Here is an 18,258-nt window from a genome sequence, read left to right on the forward strand (position 1 = left end):
GAGTCATTAACAGAGATGGTCCAACAAACGTTCATTAAAACAGGATTAAAGGTTCTCTTCCAGATGCATCAAGACTATGCACTTAGCTTTTATCCACTCTCTCTGAACACTTTCTGATAGGAAGATGTAAAACTCTTCATTTGTTACAGGGCCAGCAAACTGTTTCTGTAAAGAACCAGCTGGTAAAATGTTTAGGTTTTTCAAGTCATGTAGTCTCTGTTGTTACAACTGAACTCTGCTATTCTAATGAAAGCAGTCATAGACCAAATTGTAAAAGAATGGGCATGGCTGTGTTCTAATAAAATTTTATTTATAAAAACAAGCTGCTGGTCAAAATTTGCTGACCCCTGCTATATTTTACTCTAGGGACTTTGCACTGTTGAGAGTCAACAAGTACTTCTGATTAATTTCCCTTCCTTTGAATACTTTTTCATAAGTCTGCACAAGAGATATAGGACTGAGTCAGCAGCAAAAAGGATTAATATTAGCTCTGCAAACTTGAGTGGATTTCAAGTCTTGCAATGGATTACTGAAGAAGTCCAATATTCTGCTTTAGTATGACAATAGCTGTTATAATTGTTGGGGAAAATGTATTTTTTTAAATTCTTAGTCACTGTTCTAAACAATTCTGCTTAGTCTTGCAACCAAAAAGCAAGGGGATGATATCATCTCCAATGTGGTTTTAGCAACATTAATTCTCTGGACTTATTCCATTACCTGATAATAGATTATTATTCTCACCTGAAATGCATTGAGTAAAGCAAAAATAACATGCCAAGCCAGATTCTGACTGTCTACCATTGTTCCTATACCAAAGCTCCAGGTAAGCCCTAGCAGAGGGCTCAAAATAAGAAGGCTCTTTCCCATACGAATGACAGTGACCTTGTCCTCTCGATTCAGTCGTTCTCCAACAGTTGGCCTCCAGAGCTTCATGAGAACTAATAGTACCACAGCCAAATTCATGGCTACAACAGTCAGGGCAGGAACAACAAAAGCTAACAGAGGTTTGCTTCCTTCTGACCAGTTAAGCCAACACGCATCTTTCCTTTTGTAATTATTGCTTGGCTGTGTAACTGCAATTGTGATAACAGATATGATGAAGGGACATCCATAGCCCAGACAGAACCCAAGAGCCATCATCAAAGGCATGGCTATGTGATGGAAGACAAGGATGATTCGATAAGCCAGCAAGATGCCAAGTACAAGCATCCAGAAGAACAAAGAGAGGTAGAAAAGGTGTGTAAAGAACACTGCAGCTATGCAGACTCCAGAAGGGCTTGTCGTGTTGTCCACAGTAGCACCAACAATAAACCAAATATCAGCAATTAAGAGGGATAGGGCTATGTTCACTATGCAAACATGGCGTGTGTGTGAGGTTTGGTTTTTCTTAATCTGCTTCCAAAACAGAGCCTCAATGATCAGGCATAAGGTGAGACTTCCAATGGAGATACCCAGTCCCACATAAGTGATCCACTTCACAATGGGGATGATCACAGGGGGGACAAAGGGTGACATCAGTATGGAGAAGGAGGTCAGATGAGTACATCGGCACATAACCGTGTCTAGAGTTTCATTCACCAGGTGGCAGCCTTCATTATTCCACTGCAAATGACTAAAATCCCAAAACACACAATGAGGCTGGGTCAGGTTGGACTCTATCTTAGAAAAGGCCAGGAAAATTTCATTTATGGAATAGTTTTGGATAACTGTGGATATTACAGGGCCATTGACCTTAGCACTTCCATTTTTGGTAATAGGTAGAATATTTCCCAAGGTCATTGAAGCCATACTGATAATTGTTTCTGGAAGGGATCTCTGGAATTGACCTGACCCAATTAACAGATCGCCTCTGATGGGAATGGAGCTATTTTCTGGAAACATTTCGATCTGGTAGTTGTAGCCTTCTTTGCGTTGACTTTTGGTTACTGGTATTCCTTTCCAGTTAATGAATTTATGAGAAAAATTTAGAGGCAGAGCTGTTGGAGGCACCAGACTGCTGATGTTTTCCAATGTCTCTAGGAACCGTGAGCTGGCATGCTTTTCTTCTTGCAGCAAGACTGTCCAATTAGTTATTGATGCTGAATTTAGAATATGGTCAGCTATATTGATGACATCCTAAAATACAAGAATATAAGTCCATTTGTTTTCAGTAAACAAATAAGAGGACTAAGAGTGGATAGTCATTAGTATTAAGTAAGGCAAAAATGCCCAGGAAATTGGTTCAGTTGAAGACTACATTAAAACTCATCAATTAAATTCAGTTCTGTCTGTTGTTCTATACAGTAGAAATTTTGTAATGGCTATGTCGCTAGACTCCCATGTAGTCGACTGCGGTTCAAGTCCTGGACCCGGTGGCTTAAACTCACACCGGGGGCATATGCATGCGTGCCCAAGATCCCCAGAGGAGAATGGAGGAGAAGGGATTGCGGCGTGGCCATCCGCCCTGGGGGATGATTTCTCGCCTTCTGTCTCTCTGTCTCTGTCTTTCTGGCGAGTGCTCATGCCCTATAGTGAAAAACTCTCCAAAAATAAAAAAGAGAAAGAAATGGGTCAGCCATAGAACCCCTCTCTCCCACTGACTACTCTAGTTCACAGGTGTCCTGCTGCAGGCATCAGTCACTTTAACAGAGGTTTACTTTCAATATTTATAATCTAGCCCTTGGTGGTGCCTCACCCAGAATCCCAGTGTGCTGCTTCTACCACCCCCAGGAACCTCTGATTTCTTTCGCTTTGTGTACAGCTGCTCTGTGTTCACCTTTCATTTTACTTTTAGCCATTTCATATCACTTTATTTTAGTTCCTCTCTTGTAAACAACATAAAGTGAGATTTTTCTAAAAACCAATCTAAGCATCTTTTTTTGAATTCAAGATGTTTAACTTATTCATATTTTATTATATCTTTGGCATAATGTTCACCATATATAGGTAAATATAATTGCACGATTATGTTACATTTATATTATTAGTTAGTCGGAAAAGCCATGAAGCCTTTTTTCTATGTTTTTCTATGCAAAAATGTGTCATGACTTTTCTAACAAACCAATAAATAATCCAATCTTGTAAAATAGTAAATGTTTTAATATATACAATGCACACATACAAAATATTTGTAAGAATAGCTATTCAAAAACTGTTTCTTGAGCACTTGGTATGTGTTATTCTTGCTATTCTTCTAGGCATTGAGGTGACACCTATAATGTAAACAGTAGCATTCTAGGGTGACCAGATTATAGTTATTTTTCTTGTTATTTTTATAGTTATTTTTATATTTTATGTTAATATTTTTATAGCTCTTCTTTCTTGTTATTCTTCTAGGCATTGAGGTGACTCCTAAAATGTAAATAGTAGCATTCTAGGATTACCAGATTATAGTTATTTTTCCTTTTGCTTATTTGCATTTCTTAATGTAGCCAAGCATTATTAATATAATTTTTAAGTTAAATTTAAGTATCCAAACTAAATAATGAATTTCTCATTACACTGCTAAATTTTCAGAGAACTTATTGCCACCAAGAACAATGACAGGCTGCAAGCATATATTGAAAATCTGTTGCCTGTGTCATGGAGAAAAAATGCTCACCCTTCCTCTAAGCCAGGTGTTGCCCAGGTAGTCTTCTTAGGGACAGTTCCCTATGACTTTGAGCTCACACAATTGATCTCACAAGCCCCTTGTGTACTTCAGAGAAATCAGTAGAGCTTACATGAGAACAGTTACATGGCTCTCTGTCTTTTCTGAAAGCTTCCCATGGCTCAGGCTTTTGTTATTCCTTCTACAAGAATGAGCGCTTAAAGAGATCCCTTTAAGCACAGGCAAACTTACCGTCATTGTTGAATTGGACACTCTGAATTGGCTTGACAGAGACAAGGATGAAACATTGCCCAAAATCGACACAACTGATGCCAGATTCCCAGCTGTGGTTGATGGACTTTGCTGAATGATGACTGAAAGATTTCGCACCAAGGATGACATGGCTGCCTCAGTGGCATTGCCTGCAATCACACTGAAATTCTAGACATAAAAAATGGTTACATTCTAAAAACCAATAAAATTCATGTGCTTCATCAAAGTTAAATCAGATGGTCTTTCGTTTCCTGGTCTATAACAATAGGTTGGTAAACCAGATGACTCTTCAGGTCCATTGCAGTTCTGTGTATTCACTTCTGTGTGACATACTCCCTGCTCTGACTTCTGCTATGTGTACATCATTTGATTCCCAGACTTTCTGCACTTTTGAGGCCAGCTTAGTTGCTGTTCCATCTATCATAGACCTCAGCATGAATTTATTGCTCTGCAGCATTCCTCCCTGACAAAATCATCAACTTGGACATTTTCTGATATTTTCAGCTGCCACTTAGACTCTGCCACTCATGCCCATGTTCCCACCAGAGTCTGATGTCACCCTCACCTTCTGCACACTGACAAGGATATAAATACATTTTACCTTTCACTCAGCCATGTTCACTGGGAGACGCCCACTGTGAAACTCAAAACTAGGGCAAGTCTACAACGTGTAAATACTTCACCTTCTTCAGTTCTTCCAGCTGAAGGAGAACACAAGTCTCTTTGAGAACTTGCCACCCAGAGGACAGGCACCTGGCTGTGATGTTTCCAGTGTAGCCACTGCTACAGGGGAGGATATATTCATCATCCTTAGATCCAAATCCGAAGACAATGCTGTTACACTGGGCTGAAAGCGAATGGAAACAAATGAGAACAGTGATCCTGAAATGTCCTGACACTATAAGACATTGGTCGTTTAAATACCTCAGAAGTTTATTTCCACAGGCAAAACCAAGGCAAAATTCAGAAGTAGGAGAAGCTTATCTTTGATGCCCAGATTTATCCCATTATCACCTTTTTCTCCTTCCTAATTCCTCCTCTTGTAGGCTGTCTCTTTCCTCTATGTATTTCATCTGGATAAAAAATATAGCTTTTAATGGGCTATAATAAGTATTAGATGAACTATGTGATCACTCCCAGGAAATATTTTCATTCTTTAAGGGAACACTAGAAAACCAAAAATTGATCAAGACGTTATAAAACAAAGCAGTAATGATATGGTTAAAAGATGGGCAGTTGCCATTGGAGGTGACATTTCATATCTTGTACTCCTTTAAAAGCTTCTCTTACTGCAACTAGCTGCTAGTCACTCTTACAGCTAGCTAGCACTTAATAATTTCTTACTATGATGGGAATTGGGAGAAAGAAAGATTGAGAGGAAGAGCCACAAGGGCAATGATTTTTATTCATTTTCCCAACTGTGTTTTAGACACTTGGTAAATATTTGAATAAATTTTTCAAAAGTAAGTGACACACAATCTAGTTTGAACATAAAGAAATAAAACAGAAAGAAAACTCTCTGAAGATAAAGTGTGTGTGTGTGTGTTTGTTAAAGATATGCATTCTTTTCATTTTATATTTTCTTATTTACATTTAATTGTCATAAATCTTAGTGGCATACCATATTGTTTTTGAGAGCATATATGAAGTCTATGATAATTGGATTATCATAGTTATCAACTAAGAACTTTACAATCTCATGTCTATTAAAAGCTTTGCTTAACTCCACCCACCCACCCTCATGATCCACCTTCCTATACTGTCTCTATGTTTGTTCTCCCCAACTGTTATGGCTTCAAATATTTATATTTCTGCCATAGAGTGCAGACATATGGAATATAATGAGCAGAGACATGTTGTATTTCATAGACTGGTTTATTTCACTTAGCTCAAATCTAGATTCATCCACTTTGTATTAGAAGACAATCTTGTTCTTTATTACTGAGTAAAAAGTCTATTGTGTATATATGCCATTTATTTATTTATTTTTACATTTAATCATTGTATATCTATCATCATAAAATAAAAATCCAATCATTAATTGTTGGGCACTTAAGTGGATTCCATGAATTAGCAACCATGAATAATGCTGTGATAAACATGAATGTGCAGGTGTCTTTCCAACTCAGTGTTTTCCTGTCCTTTGGGTAAATACTAAGGAGTGGGATTACTGAGTCATGTGGCAGTTCAATTTGTAAATTTTTGAGAAACTTCCTTAAAGTTTACTACAGTGGTTGCATTAATTTACATTCTTATCAACAGTGCAGGAGGGTTCCCTTTTACCACAGCCTCGCCAGCATTTGTCAGTCTTTGTTGTTTTGACGATAGCATTTCTGACTGGGGTTCAATGATATCTTATGGTGGTTTTGATTTGCCTTTCCTTTGTAATAAGAGATACTGAACATTTTTTTCTATGCTTTCTTGCCAATTGTATGTCTTCCATTGAGAGTTCTCTATTCAACTCATATGGCTATTTTTCAATTTGATGATTAGTTTTTCTTCAATGAAAATGTTTGAGTTCCCTATATCTTTGTTATCAAGTCCTAATTTAAGGTCTAGATTGAAATATTTCCTCCCATTGTGGAGGTTGTCTCTTCACTCTATTGTTTCCTTTGCTGTGCAGAAGCTTTTTAGCTTGACGTAATTGTACTTGTCTATTTTTGGAACTTCTGTCTACACTTTAAGTATCTTAGTTAAGAAATTTTTGCCTACTCTCATGTCTTTAAGGATTTTCCCTGTGCTTTCTACTAGGAGTTTCACAGTTTTGAGGCTTTACATTCAGACCTTTGATCTATTTTGAATTGACTTTTGTTCATGGGAAGAGATAAGGGTCTAGTTTCATTTCTTTGCAAACCCAGTTCTTCCAGCACCATTTGCTGAAAAGAGTTTATTTTCTCCATTGTACTGGCTGTGTCCTTTGTCAAAAACCAATTGACAGTATGTTATGGTGTTTATTTCTGGATTTTCTATTCTGTTCCATTGGTCCATGAGTCTGTTTTTATGCCAGCACAAGGCTGTTTTGGTTTTCACAGTTCTGTAATATATTTTGAGGTTAGATAGTGAAATTTCTTCTACGTTATTGTTTTGCACAGTATTGTCTTGGCAGTATGGGGACCTTTACTATCCCAGACAAATTTTTTAAAATTTTTTTTCCTGCTTCTATGGGGTATAAAACCTTCTGCTGGCAGTTTGATCAAAATCAGATTGAATTTGCAAATTAATTTGGGTATAATTGACATTTTAATTATATTGATTTTTCCAATCCAAGAACAAGAAATACCTGTCCATATTTTTGTATCATATTTAATTTCTTTGTTCAGTTTTCCATAGCTTTACTTGCAGAGGTCTTTTACTTCTTTGGTTAGGTTTATTCTTAAGTATATTTTTCCTGATTATTGTAAGTGAGATTATTTTCAATTCTACCTCAGCCTGTTCATTATTGGTATATTAAAGCACTGTAGATGTATGTATATTGAGTTTGTATCCTACAACTTTACCAAATTCATTTATGACTTGTAGGAGGTTTTTTTTTTTTTGGATTCTTTTGGATTTTGTATGTATATGTTAATGTCATCTGGAGATGATTTCATTGACCTTTTCCTAATCAAATGCCTTTTATTTCCTTCTGTCTGATTCTGTTAGCTAGGATTTCCAATACTATGCTGAAAGTGAATGAAGAAAGCGACAAGTCAGGTCTCGTTTCAGATTTTTTGTGTGGTGAAAACTGTATGATGTTAGCTATGAATCTTTCATATGTGGCTTTCATTGTGTTCAGAAGTGAATCTTCTATACCTACTTTGTTGAGTTTTAATAATGAAAGGATGTTATATTTTATTGAATGCTTCATATGAACCAATTGATATGATCATATGGTTTTTATCTTTTCTTCTGTTAATGTAATGTATTACATTTGTTGTTTTACATTTGTTGAGACATCATTGCATTCCTGGAATAAAGCCTACTTGGTTATGGTGTTTAATCTTTTTGATGTGTTGTTAGGTTAGATTTGTTAGTATTTTGTTGAGAATGTTTTCATCTGTATTCATCAAGAATATTGATCTGTAGTTTTCGTTTTCTTTTTCCTCCCCACCCTCTTATTCCCTTATCTGCTTTTGGTATCAAGATGACGGAGGCTTTATAAGATGAGTTTAAGAGGGCTCATTACATTTGACTCTTCTGAGCAGCTTGAGGAGAATTTGTAACACTCCTTTAAAAGTTTTGTAGAATTCAGATGTAAAGCCATTGGGGCTTGGACTTTTCCTTGTCAAGAGACTATTTTTTACTAATTCAATCACATTGTTATCTGTTCAGGCTTTCTATTTCTTTCTGATTCAATCTAAAAATATTGTATGTGTCTAGAAATCTGTCTATTTAATCTAGGTTTTCAGTTTATTGGCATAAAGTTGCACATAGAATTCTCTTATGATCTTCTGCATTTCTGTGATATCTGTTGTAATATTGCCTATTTTTCTTGTTTTTTACTGATTTTATTTTTTTCCCTTTATCTGTTTTAATTTTTCTTGTTCCTTTATCTATTTTATTTTTAACCATTAGCCTAGCTAATCAATTTTGTTTATCTTCACAAAGAACCAGATCTTGGTTTTATTGGTTTTTTGTATAGTTCTTTTATTCTTCATTTCATTTATTTCTGCTTTTGTCTTTATTATTTCTTTTCTTCTGAGTACTTTTGAGACTTTTTTGTTGTTGCCTTTCCAGTTCCTTGAGATGCATTATTAGATTATTTATTTGCCTTCTTTCCATTTTTCTCTTGTGAGTATTAATTGCCATACACTTCAGTCTCAGGATGTTTTTTGCTATCTCACAGATTATGGAATATTGTGTCTTGGTTGTCATTTGTCTCAAGATATTTTTAAATTTCAGATTCAGCAATTTTGAAGTCATTCAGGAGTAAATGGTTTCTATGTATTTTCATGCAATTTCAAAGGCTGTTTCTGTTAGTCATTTCAAATTTAATTCCACCATGGTCAGAAAACATGCTAGCTATATTTACTATACTTTCAAATTGGTAAGGATTTGTTTTGTGTCCTATTATGTGGTCAGTCTTTGAAGATGTTCAATGTGGGGTTGAAAGAAAAAAAGGACTCGCTTTACCTAAGCAGAGGATGAGAATCCAGTATTACCTTTCCCAAACACTCTGAAAGAACTGTCTTCTAGTGGAAACAACTTGTGAAGGGCTGCTTTAGCCTTCTCAGTCACCTGTTCAATGGCTGACAGCAGCTCAGATGCACTGCTGGAACCAATAACTTCATACCCAGCAATGATGCTTCCATCTCTGCAATGAGCATGTGGAAAGAAAAACGAGACTCACTATTCAATCATTCAGTTACTCGTGCCTATTCTGTGTGTGCATGGCTTTGAGTTCACTGGAATAAACCAAACAGGCTTGATCCTTGCCTTCATGGAACTTACATTATAATGGAGAAGGCAAGATAATTAAAAACAAGTAACCACCAAATATTTGTAATTATTTAAAGCTATAATTTTTAATATTGTCATAAACAAGTACAGCAATAAAAATAGCAGGTGGAGGTAGGGTCCTACATTAAATTATGCTATGGAATACTACTAGGCAATAAAAGAAAGGAACCACTGATACTCAGAAAAACAAGGATAAATCTCAAAGCCATTATGTTGAGTGAAAGAAGCCAGATACACACACACACACACACACACACACACACTACACACTGGATGATTCTGTTTATTTAAATTCTAGGAAAGGTAAAACTAACCTATGGTGATAGAAATTAGACCACGGGTTACTTCTGGTAGGAGGTATAAGAGCTGGGCATGATGACTGGCTAGAAAGAAACACAAGGGAACTTAAGGGATGAATAAAATGTGCTGACTCTATAGGATGGCACTTGTACAAGCATTTGTCAAAGTCAACGGAACTATACACTTAAGTTTTGAGTACATCACTTATGTGAATTATATCCCAACAAAAGAAGTGAAAACAATGCATGGCTCCAAGACTTGGATCTGTGTAACTGGAAGAAAAGAATCACTGTAACGGAAACAAAGGAGACAGTGGGGAGAATAGGTTATAGCTTAGGATGGTTAGAATAAGACCTCTAGTTTAGACATGTTGTACTTGACATACCTACTGGAAAACCAAGGAGAGATGTCAAGTAAGTAGTTGGATATTTGGGTCTATAGGTCAGGAGAGATGCCAAGCTTAAGTAATAAACCTAGAAACCATCAACATATGGATGATGTTTGAAGATATGAAAGTCAGTAAAGCACATGTAATAAGTTAATCCTATAATTATTCCATGAATAAGCACTGTGTTATCTGTATTTTATAAATAAGGAAACTGAGGTTCAAAGAGGAGTTGGGTGAGGTAATTACTAATTGACAGATTAGAACCTCTGATGCTCTTAAGCTCAAATTCTTAATCACTACATTGAACTTCTGCTCATAATGTATAAATAAGTTCAAATATCCTTTTGTGTAGTGATGGTCACAATGCCTTTACATAGATACAGCCTTTCTGTATTGTTTACAAAGTGTTTTTATGTTTATTATTTATTCAACTTAATGAGGTTAAATCAGGTTCCACAAGTACTGTCTGCTCTGACAGATTTAAATCAGTGACAGAAACTAGGATTTGTTTAATCAGTTTGTAAGATTTGTATATTTGATTGTTTTTCATCACATATATAAAGAATGTCCCCAAAAGTTCTATTTTAGAGGCTTATGCCTACTTTTACTGTGGTTGTGTTTATAAATTATTGGAGACAGCTTATCAGATACACATAATAGAATAAGTTAGAAGCATAAATAGAAAACCAGGACCAAAGGAAAAAAAACACGAATATTCAATATTAAAATTATTGTGATAGATTTCAGTCTTTTCTGTGAGTTTGCTGCCAGTAAAATCAAAGAGAAAAATATGATTAATTATATAGACCTCAATGTAAGGGAAAATGCAGTGTTTTTCCTACTATTGAACTTTAGAGAAAATTATTCATGTGGGACTTCACAGAAAGATATGGGATGGCTTAAAGGATAATTAAAGGGCAATATGTTTTAAGTGCTGTTGAAAATTTACTGCAGCTGTTTTTAAGTTAACTGTGGAAGATATACATATATAAAGTTTAAGTTCTCTGGCCTCTAAACTACTTCCTCTATCAAAAAGACTAAAATAGTTGGTAATCAATGCACATATAGCTAACCAACCACATAACTTTTGACACTAAAGGATAAAAAAGAACAATTTACTAAATATTTAGTTGTCATACACAGTAACTACTGGGTTTTCCTTTTTCTTTTTCCTTATTACCAGAAGGTATGTGTGCTTGCCAGAGAGACAGAGAGGAAGAGAAAGAAAAAGCAGTCCCCAGAGGGGTATAATCACACTGCAATCCCTTCCCCTCCTTTTCCTCATTGGGATTTGGGGCAGTGTGCACATGCTCCCAACATACTTTTTCAAGCTGTCTGGGTGGAGACTCAAAATGTGGTCAGCCATGTGATATCCAGCTCCTTTAGCCACCAGGCCATGGGGCCATCCCACTAATGAATTTTGAATGATGATGTATATAATATGATATCTACACAGAAATATTTACTCTAGGGGGAGCCCTTTGGCTTTGAATTGTACAAATCATATCTCTTGTGATGTGGAAGGAGAAAACTCATTTACCCCTCACCGCTTCCCAAGCATGCACAACATGATCTTCCTTCCAAGGTTCTGCCCTACTACTACGGGTTTGTGATTCTACTCTCTGATCCACTGCTTTGAGAATGTTCTTCAATATTTAAGTTCTTAAACTAATTAATTAATTAATTAATTTCTCTTAGATTTTTGCTATAGGGCACGTGCACTTACCAGAGAGACAGAAAGCAAGAAATCACTCCCCCAGTGGGTTGGCCATGTTGCAATCCCTTCTCCTCCATTCCTCTCTCAGGATTTTGGGCATGGATGCACATGTGCCTGGCATGAGTTTTAAGCCACCAGGTCTGGGACTGGAACTGTGGTAGACTATACGGGATACCAGTGATGTAAACATTATGCCATTTACTGGTTCCCCTTAAACTCATTTAAATGAGAATCAAGGCTTTCCTCTTTAGGCTTCTTAAAGCATCACAGACTCTTGTCCAGTCAGTAAGAATTTTAGTAGAAAAACTCGTTTTGCACTCGGTCTGTCAAGGTCACCTGAGACAGAACTCAGCATTCTGAAGGTCTGTGTACAATTCTGGGGATGCCCTTCTTAGGTCATTGAATTACTTACCGAAACTGGGTGACCTGAACTGATTCAAACCCTTGAATTCCTTTGTATGCTTCTTTAAGCTTAGAAAGAGAACAAAAGACGTGTTAATCTTTGTTCCTATAGTTCCAAAAAAACATTTAAGTTAAAAATGAATGCAGACAGTACATAAACTAAGAATAAGAAAACAAAGAAAAGAGATACAGGGGAAAGAAGGTGTGTATCACATAAAAATAGTTAAAACAATGGTTGAGAATGTAAACAAATACACATACACTCATGTTCACACAGATACACATACATTCACATACACTTAAGACTTCTTTTTGTAAATGCTAATAGTGAATAATCACGGATAAATTTGGTGCCAGATAATATAACATATTCCCCTAAAATCTACTTTATTTTTTTATTTTTTTTTTTTTTGAGAGATTTTCACTGTAGGGCGCATGCGCTCGCCAGACAGACAGAGAGAGACATAGAGACAGAAAACGAGAAATCACCCCCCAAGGGGGATGGTCACGCCGCAATCCCTTCTCCTCCATTCTCCTCTCGGGATCTTGGGCACGCACGCACACGCGCCCGGCGTGAGTTTTAAGCCACCGGGTCCGGGACACGAACCACGGTCGACTACGTGGGAGTCCAGTGACATAGCCATTACGCTAACTGCTGGTTCCCAAAATCTACTTTATTTTCATCAGAAACAAGCCATTACTTTTCACAGTCATTAATTAAACTGAATTCATCTGCAAAGTATTTGCTCCTGTCTTCAGTTAGAATCACGTCTCACCTATCACCTAGGCAGGAGTACAGTGATCTAGTTTTTATGTGACATCATTATGAAGTCCAAGTTTTGCTCAGGAGCTCTCTTCGGCTTCTAACAAGTGAGCGAGTTATCTTTACAGAGAAAATGACAAATATTGACAATTAAGATGAGATCATGGCTCAGTCGGAAAAGTGCGTGCACATCAATGTTTATTGCAGCATTATTCACAATTGCCAAGACATGGAACCAACCTAAATGTCCACAAACTGATGAATGGATTGGAAAAGTGTGGCATATGTACTCTATGGAATACTACTCAGCAGTAAAAAAGAAGACCCTGGCACTCAATAGAAAGTGGTCGCATATGGAGGATCTATTGCTGAGTGAAGTAAGCCAGGCTATGAAAGAAAGATATTGTATGTATTCATTTAATATATATCGACTATCCACACTCTATGGTAGAGAGCAAAATATTGGAGGACATAAAAGCAGTGGAAGTACTTAACGAGGATAAGACAGTGTGGAATTGGGGGGGTGAAGAGAAGAGGATAGAGAAAGAGAGCAAGAGAACAATAGAGAGGCAAGACGTTAGTGAGAAACAGATATGGCTTAATACCTGTTGATGATGACATGTATAGTGTTCTCAACTGGATTGGTCTGAGAAGTATTTCATGATGGGCAAAGTATTTTTACAAGCAAAATGAGAAATGGTGATTGACTGTTTAAAAAAATAATTGGAATAATAATAATAATGACTGGGGAAATCAATGAAAAAATAATGAATGATGAAGTGGGGGAAATTAATGTCTCTGTATTGACTGATGGCATTCCCTTTTGAAGAAGCAATGTAATACACTGTAAAGTTATATGCAATCCAATGTAACATAAACAAGATTATGATGATAATAAAAATAAATAATTTTTTAAAAGATTAGATCATGAAAATTTTCTCATAGCAAATAAAAAGAAGGAAATAATCACAAAGCCTAAGGACAATATTACTCAAAGAAGTGAGCAAAACTGAACACAAGAGAAGAGGAAAGATTTCAATGACTAAACCTTCCTAGAAAGAAAATGATCAGGGAATATCAGTTGTAGACAAAGAAAATAACTGTTCTATAATAACATCTTAAAATTTAATAATTAGGAAGAGGTATTACATATACATGTTGAGTTGAAAAACATCTAAACTTCTGTGTAGCAGATAATTCCTTATGTAATAAGTAAAAAGCACTTACTTGAATTTCAATTTCAGTTGTATATTTGGAGTATACAGCAGAAGATGAATTCAGAAGGTCTTTTTTAAATGTTTCATTAATTTTAAAAGTGCCCCAAACCTCTATGGAAAATAAAAAGAAGTTTATAGGTACAATAAATTACAAACTTGATTTTTATTAGTAGCTACATTTCTAGAAGTATAATTCAAAGTCCATCTGTTCAACAGTGGTATTTCAATTTGTTTTCATCCTAAGTGTTCACCTAAAAAAGTGAATATTATGTAAAAAGTGAACATATATCAAAGCATGTGGAAGCATATGTAAAACCACAGTATTCAATTGTAGATTTGGAACAGCAATGAAAAAGTACTGGTAATCAAGACAACCCTATAAGTAGGTAAATGTGTGCACACGTATGTGTCTTTTTTTTTTTTTTTTGAGAGCTTTTAGCTATAGGGTGCGTGCACTCGCCAGAAAGAGTCAGAGAGACAGAAAGCGAGAAATCACCCCCAGAGGAATGGCCACGCCACAATCCCTTCTCCATTCTCTTTTTGGGAATCTTGGGCACGCACGCGCAGGTGCCTGGAGTGAGTTTAAGCCACCAGTCCGGGATTCAAGCCACAGTCGACTATGTGGGAATCCAGTGACCTGGCCATTACCCTATCTGCTGGCCTCTTATGTGTCATTTAAAAAGGCAGTCACAGGACACTGAAATGTATCCCTACCTGGGCAGTGAGCTAATGTATCATTGTTCCTTTAAAAAATTTAAAAATTAAACACTCCGTGCTAACTCCAGCATTCCTCTTCCCATTGCTGATACTTCTCTGTTTTGGGACACATTCTGCTTATCCTTCATTCAGGACATAAACAAATGTTATCTCTTTTGCAAGACCTTCCCTGATCCCAGATGCCAAGAATCTTTCTTGTACCTAAAGATCTATTTGTGGACATGTCTCATCTGTTCCTGTTCCCATGATACTATGGGAAGCCTCTAATGAGTGTAATCTCTTTCTCATCTACCTCTATATCCCTTAAAGATGGATCAGACATGAACTACCTTTCAAAAGGTAGGCCTTCCTCAATACTTATTGTAGAAATTACACTTCTCTTTTTTGTATTATTATAGCATGGCCTCCCTAGCTAGCTTACTTAATTGTAGATAGCAAGAAAAATGTTCATTTGCGTTGCCCCTCCACAGATCTTGATGTAAAGGTGGTGCTTAATAAATATGTGTTGCCATATTTAATAATATATTTAAAATATTATTAATAAATATGCATTTTTGTGGTCCTTGGAGGGGGAGCCAGAGATCCTCCCTCACTCTTTACTATGCTCCACTAAAAATCTAGAGCTTCAAGGTGACTAGAGTAGGCTTTGAGGAAGCTTCTTAAAGTCCTGCAAGCCCATGTCAAGTCTAACTCATTTAGTTTACCTCATCATTCATCAAAAACAAATGTAAGTCAATAATCTCTCAGTTTATTAAGCCAAAGGTGGTTTTTTTGTTTTTGTTTTTGTTTTTTGTTTTTTGTTTTTAGGGGGTTCTGTAATGCATTCAGTACACATATCTGTTGCCAGTTTGGAGCATTTCCTTCAATAAAATCACTTTGGGTTCCTCCCTATAGTCATACTTCTCGACTTCCCTTTCATCAGAAACTATTTTTAGCAAACAAAGTGAAAAGAAGGTTGGGGAAAAAATGTTTGCTCATTGAAGCAGTTTCTCTACTTGGGATTTTAGTGACTCTCCCTAATCACAATAGCATCATTTATTTGCAGAGCTGGGCTGGATGAACCTAGAGGTTGAAGAGAGGCCCAAAAGTTAACTTTTAGTTCTCTATCATCTGCATTTATGAAGATCTCCCTGTGTCAAGTAAAGCCTAGCAGGATATATCATCACCATCCTTCAAACGCTCTGTAAATATCAGCTCTTTTCAGCAAGGCAAACAGCTAGAGTGCCCCATCTACTGCAGGTTGGCATGGGAAAGGCCACAGCCCAGTGCATTCTTTGGTGCTTACTTGTTCTCTCACAGAAACTGACACTCTCGCTAAGGTTGTTGAGATGACAGTCACAGCTCGAGAGTGATCCAGCCATGTGAAGGTAGCAGTTCCGGGGATCAAGGCATGAAGGAGGAAACCAGTTGTAATCTTCTTCACAGGCACATCGCAAGCCCCCATGAAGGCTGCCACAGTCTGCATGAAAACAGAACTCAGTCTCTGGAGTCTAGTTTATAAACTGACTACTACTGAGTTCTTTGATTTTACTTGGACTCTGAACCAACTATTTCACACTAAATGCTAAAAGGATGAAACCAGTAATGGCAATATTGTCAAGGTAAGGAAAAGCCAATTCAATAGACTGCAAGGTTGGTATCAGAAATCTAGCAGACAAAACTAGAATGCTGAGCTTAACATCCAAAAAAAGGATGCATGCCCATGTACCCATTGCATTGGAAGAGAAAAAGAAGAGGATGTTCATCACATGGGAGTTTCTTAAAGGATTCTGGAGCCTCTGTTAAAACCACTCTAACTGGAGGCTTCCCTCTATCCACCTACCACTACTCCAGGGAAAGCTCCATAAACACTACAGCAAAGCCAGAGAGATATTTTTGGTAGATTCATGATGTAAATTTCCCCTGACCAATTCTTGGTGTTTTGTTTTGTTTTGTTTTTTTTTGTTCTGTTTTGTTTTGTTTTTCTTTTTCTTTTTTTTTAAGATTTTTGGCAGAGGGCATCTGTGTTCATGAGAGAGAGAGACAGAGACAATGAGAAGGAAAGTGAGAAAACACCCTTTAAGGGGATGGCTACAACACAGTCCTTTCTCCCTTATTATCCTCTTGGGATTTTGGTACCCACACACATGTGCCCGGTATAATATTTAAGCTACCAGATCCAGGACCCAAACTACAGTTGACCATGTGGGAGTCCCACACCCTAACCACCACGCCACCTGCTGGTCCTACCCCTGCCAACCCTTTATGTTCATTCCCTTCTATTGAACCTGAAATTCCCACCAAAATTCATTCCTTTCGAATATAAAAAAAAAAAAAATTTAAATTTAAAAAGGACAAAGCCATCAGATGTCTTTGTGAAAATATTTGTGGTGGTACTTAGTGAATGGTTCTCAAATTTTAGCATGCATCTGAATCACCTGAAGGTTCTCACCCCAGTTTCTGAAATGGAATCTAGAATTTGCATGTCTATTAACTTTTCAGATGCTGCCACTGTTCCTACTGCTGGTATGGGCACAACACATTGACAATCAATGCCTTATACAAATAATTTAATTTTTTAAATGCCATCTTCATGATTATTAGTGTTCACTAAATATTTCTTGTTCTCTTACAGGCACATAGTAGGATAGCATATTCTGGCCCCTGAGGATGGGTGGGGCCATAGAATAGTTCTAGCAAGTAAATTGCAAGCAGAATTAGGAGTGTGTTCACTTCTGAGTCAGATAATTCAATTGCATAAGTAAAACTTCCTTGTGTTTCATTTCTTTTCTTTTTTTTTTTTTTTAGAGATTTTTTGCTATAGGGCGCGTGCACTCTCCAGACAGACAGAGAGAGACAGAGAGACAGAAAGTGAGAAATCACCCCCCAGGGGAGATGGCCATGCCACAATCCCTTCTCCTCCATTCTCCTCTTGGGATCTTGGGCACACACGCACACACGCCTGGTGTGAGTTTTAAGCCACCGAGTCCAGGACGTGAACCATGGTTGACTACGTGGGAGTCCAGTGACATAGCCATTATGCCAACTGCTGGTCTCATGTGTTTCATTTCTTTTAAGCTCAGAACAGGTACATTTAAGGAAAGGTCTAACGCATCAACCTGAGTTCCATGACAATCACAGACACAGCCCCTCTACTCACCTGCAATGGATATGTTTCATGAAGAAGAAGAATTAGTAAAACCTTTATTTTTTCAAGTCATGCAGATTGGGGAATGATTATTTCTTCAGCATAACCTAACCTATCCTGACACACAGCTATTTTCCCCAATTACATTCCCAGGCACCAGAGAGCTGACTTACACGTGGTAGCCTTTGCTCTGATAATCTTCATTGGGCCATGTAACCATAGTGATGGAGGCTTCAAGAGTTTCAGAAAATTTTTCAGGTCTCTTTTCTCCTTGGAATCTCTATAGCCCACCTGAAGCAGCAGTTCATATTCTTGGACTGGGCCTAAAGAGAAAGAGAGTCAGATGC

The 18,258-nt window shown here is 37.1% G+C and overlaps 1 protein-coding gene across 4 annotated transcripts in view; it reads right to left on the reverse strand.

Annotated features, from left to right (window-relative positions):
• The window catches only part of ADGRF1 (adhesion G protein-coupled receptor F1), a 45,215-nt gene that overhangs the window by 10,282 nt on the left and 16,675 nt on the right, over positions 1-18,258 (reverse strand). For 2 of the 4 annotated variants that reach the window (XM_006149090.2, XM_027772100.1), the window contains exons 5-13: positions 18,085-18,234; positions 16,070-16,243; positions 14,078-14,178; positions 12,098-12,156; positions 9,595-9,663; positions 8,983-9,134; positions 4,525-4,688; positions 3,821-4,009; positions 742-2,115 (exon numbers count right to left, since the gene is read on the reverse strand). In XM_006149090.2, coding sequence (XP_006149152.1) covers positions 742-2,115; positions 3,821-4,009; positions 4,525-4,688; positions 8,983-9,134; positions 9,595-9,663; positions 12,098-12,156; positions 14,078-14,178; positions 16,070-16,243; positions 18,085-18,234 — 2,432 coding nt within the window. The remainder of the gene's footprint in view (positions 1-741; positions 2,116-3,820; positions 4,010-4,524; positions 4,689-8,982; positions 9,135-9,594; positions 9,664-12,097; positions 12,157-14,077; positions 14,179-16,069; positions 16,244-18,084; positions 18,235-18,258) is intronic. The other 2 variants (XM_027772101.1, XM_014588019.1) reach the window with 2 other exon arrangements.

This window comes from Tupaia chinensis, unplaced genomic scaffold, assembly GCF_000334495.1.
Source record: "Tupaia chinensis unplaced genomic scaffold, TupChi_1.0 Scaffold000252_1, whole genome shotgun sequence".
Taxonomy (NCBI): Eukaryota; Metazoa; Chordata; class Mammalia; order Scandentia; family Tupaiidae; genus Tupaia; species Tupaia belangeri.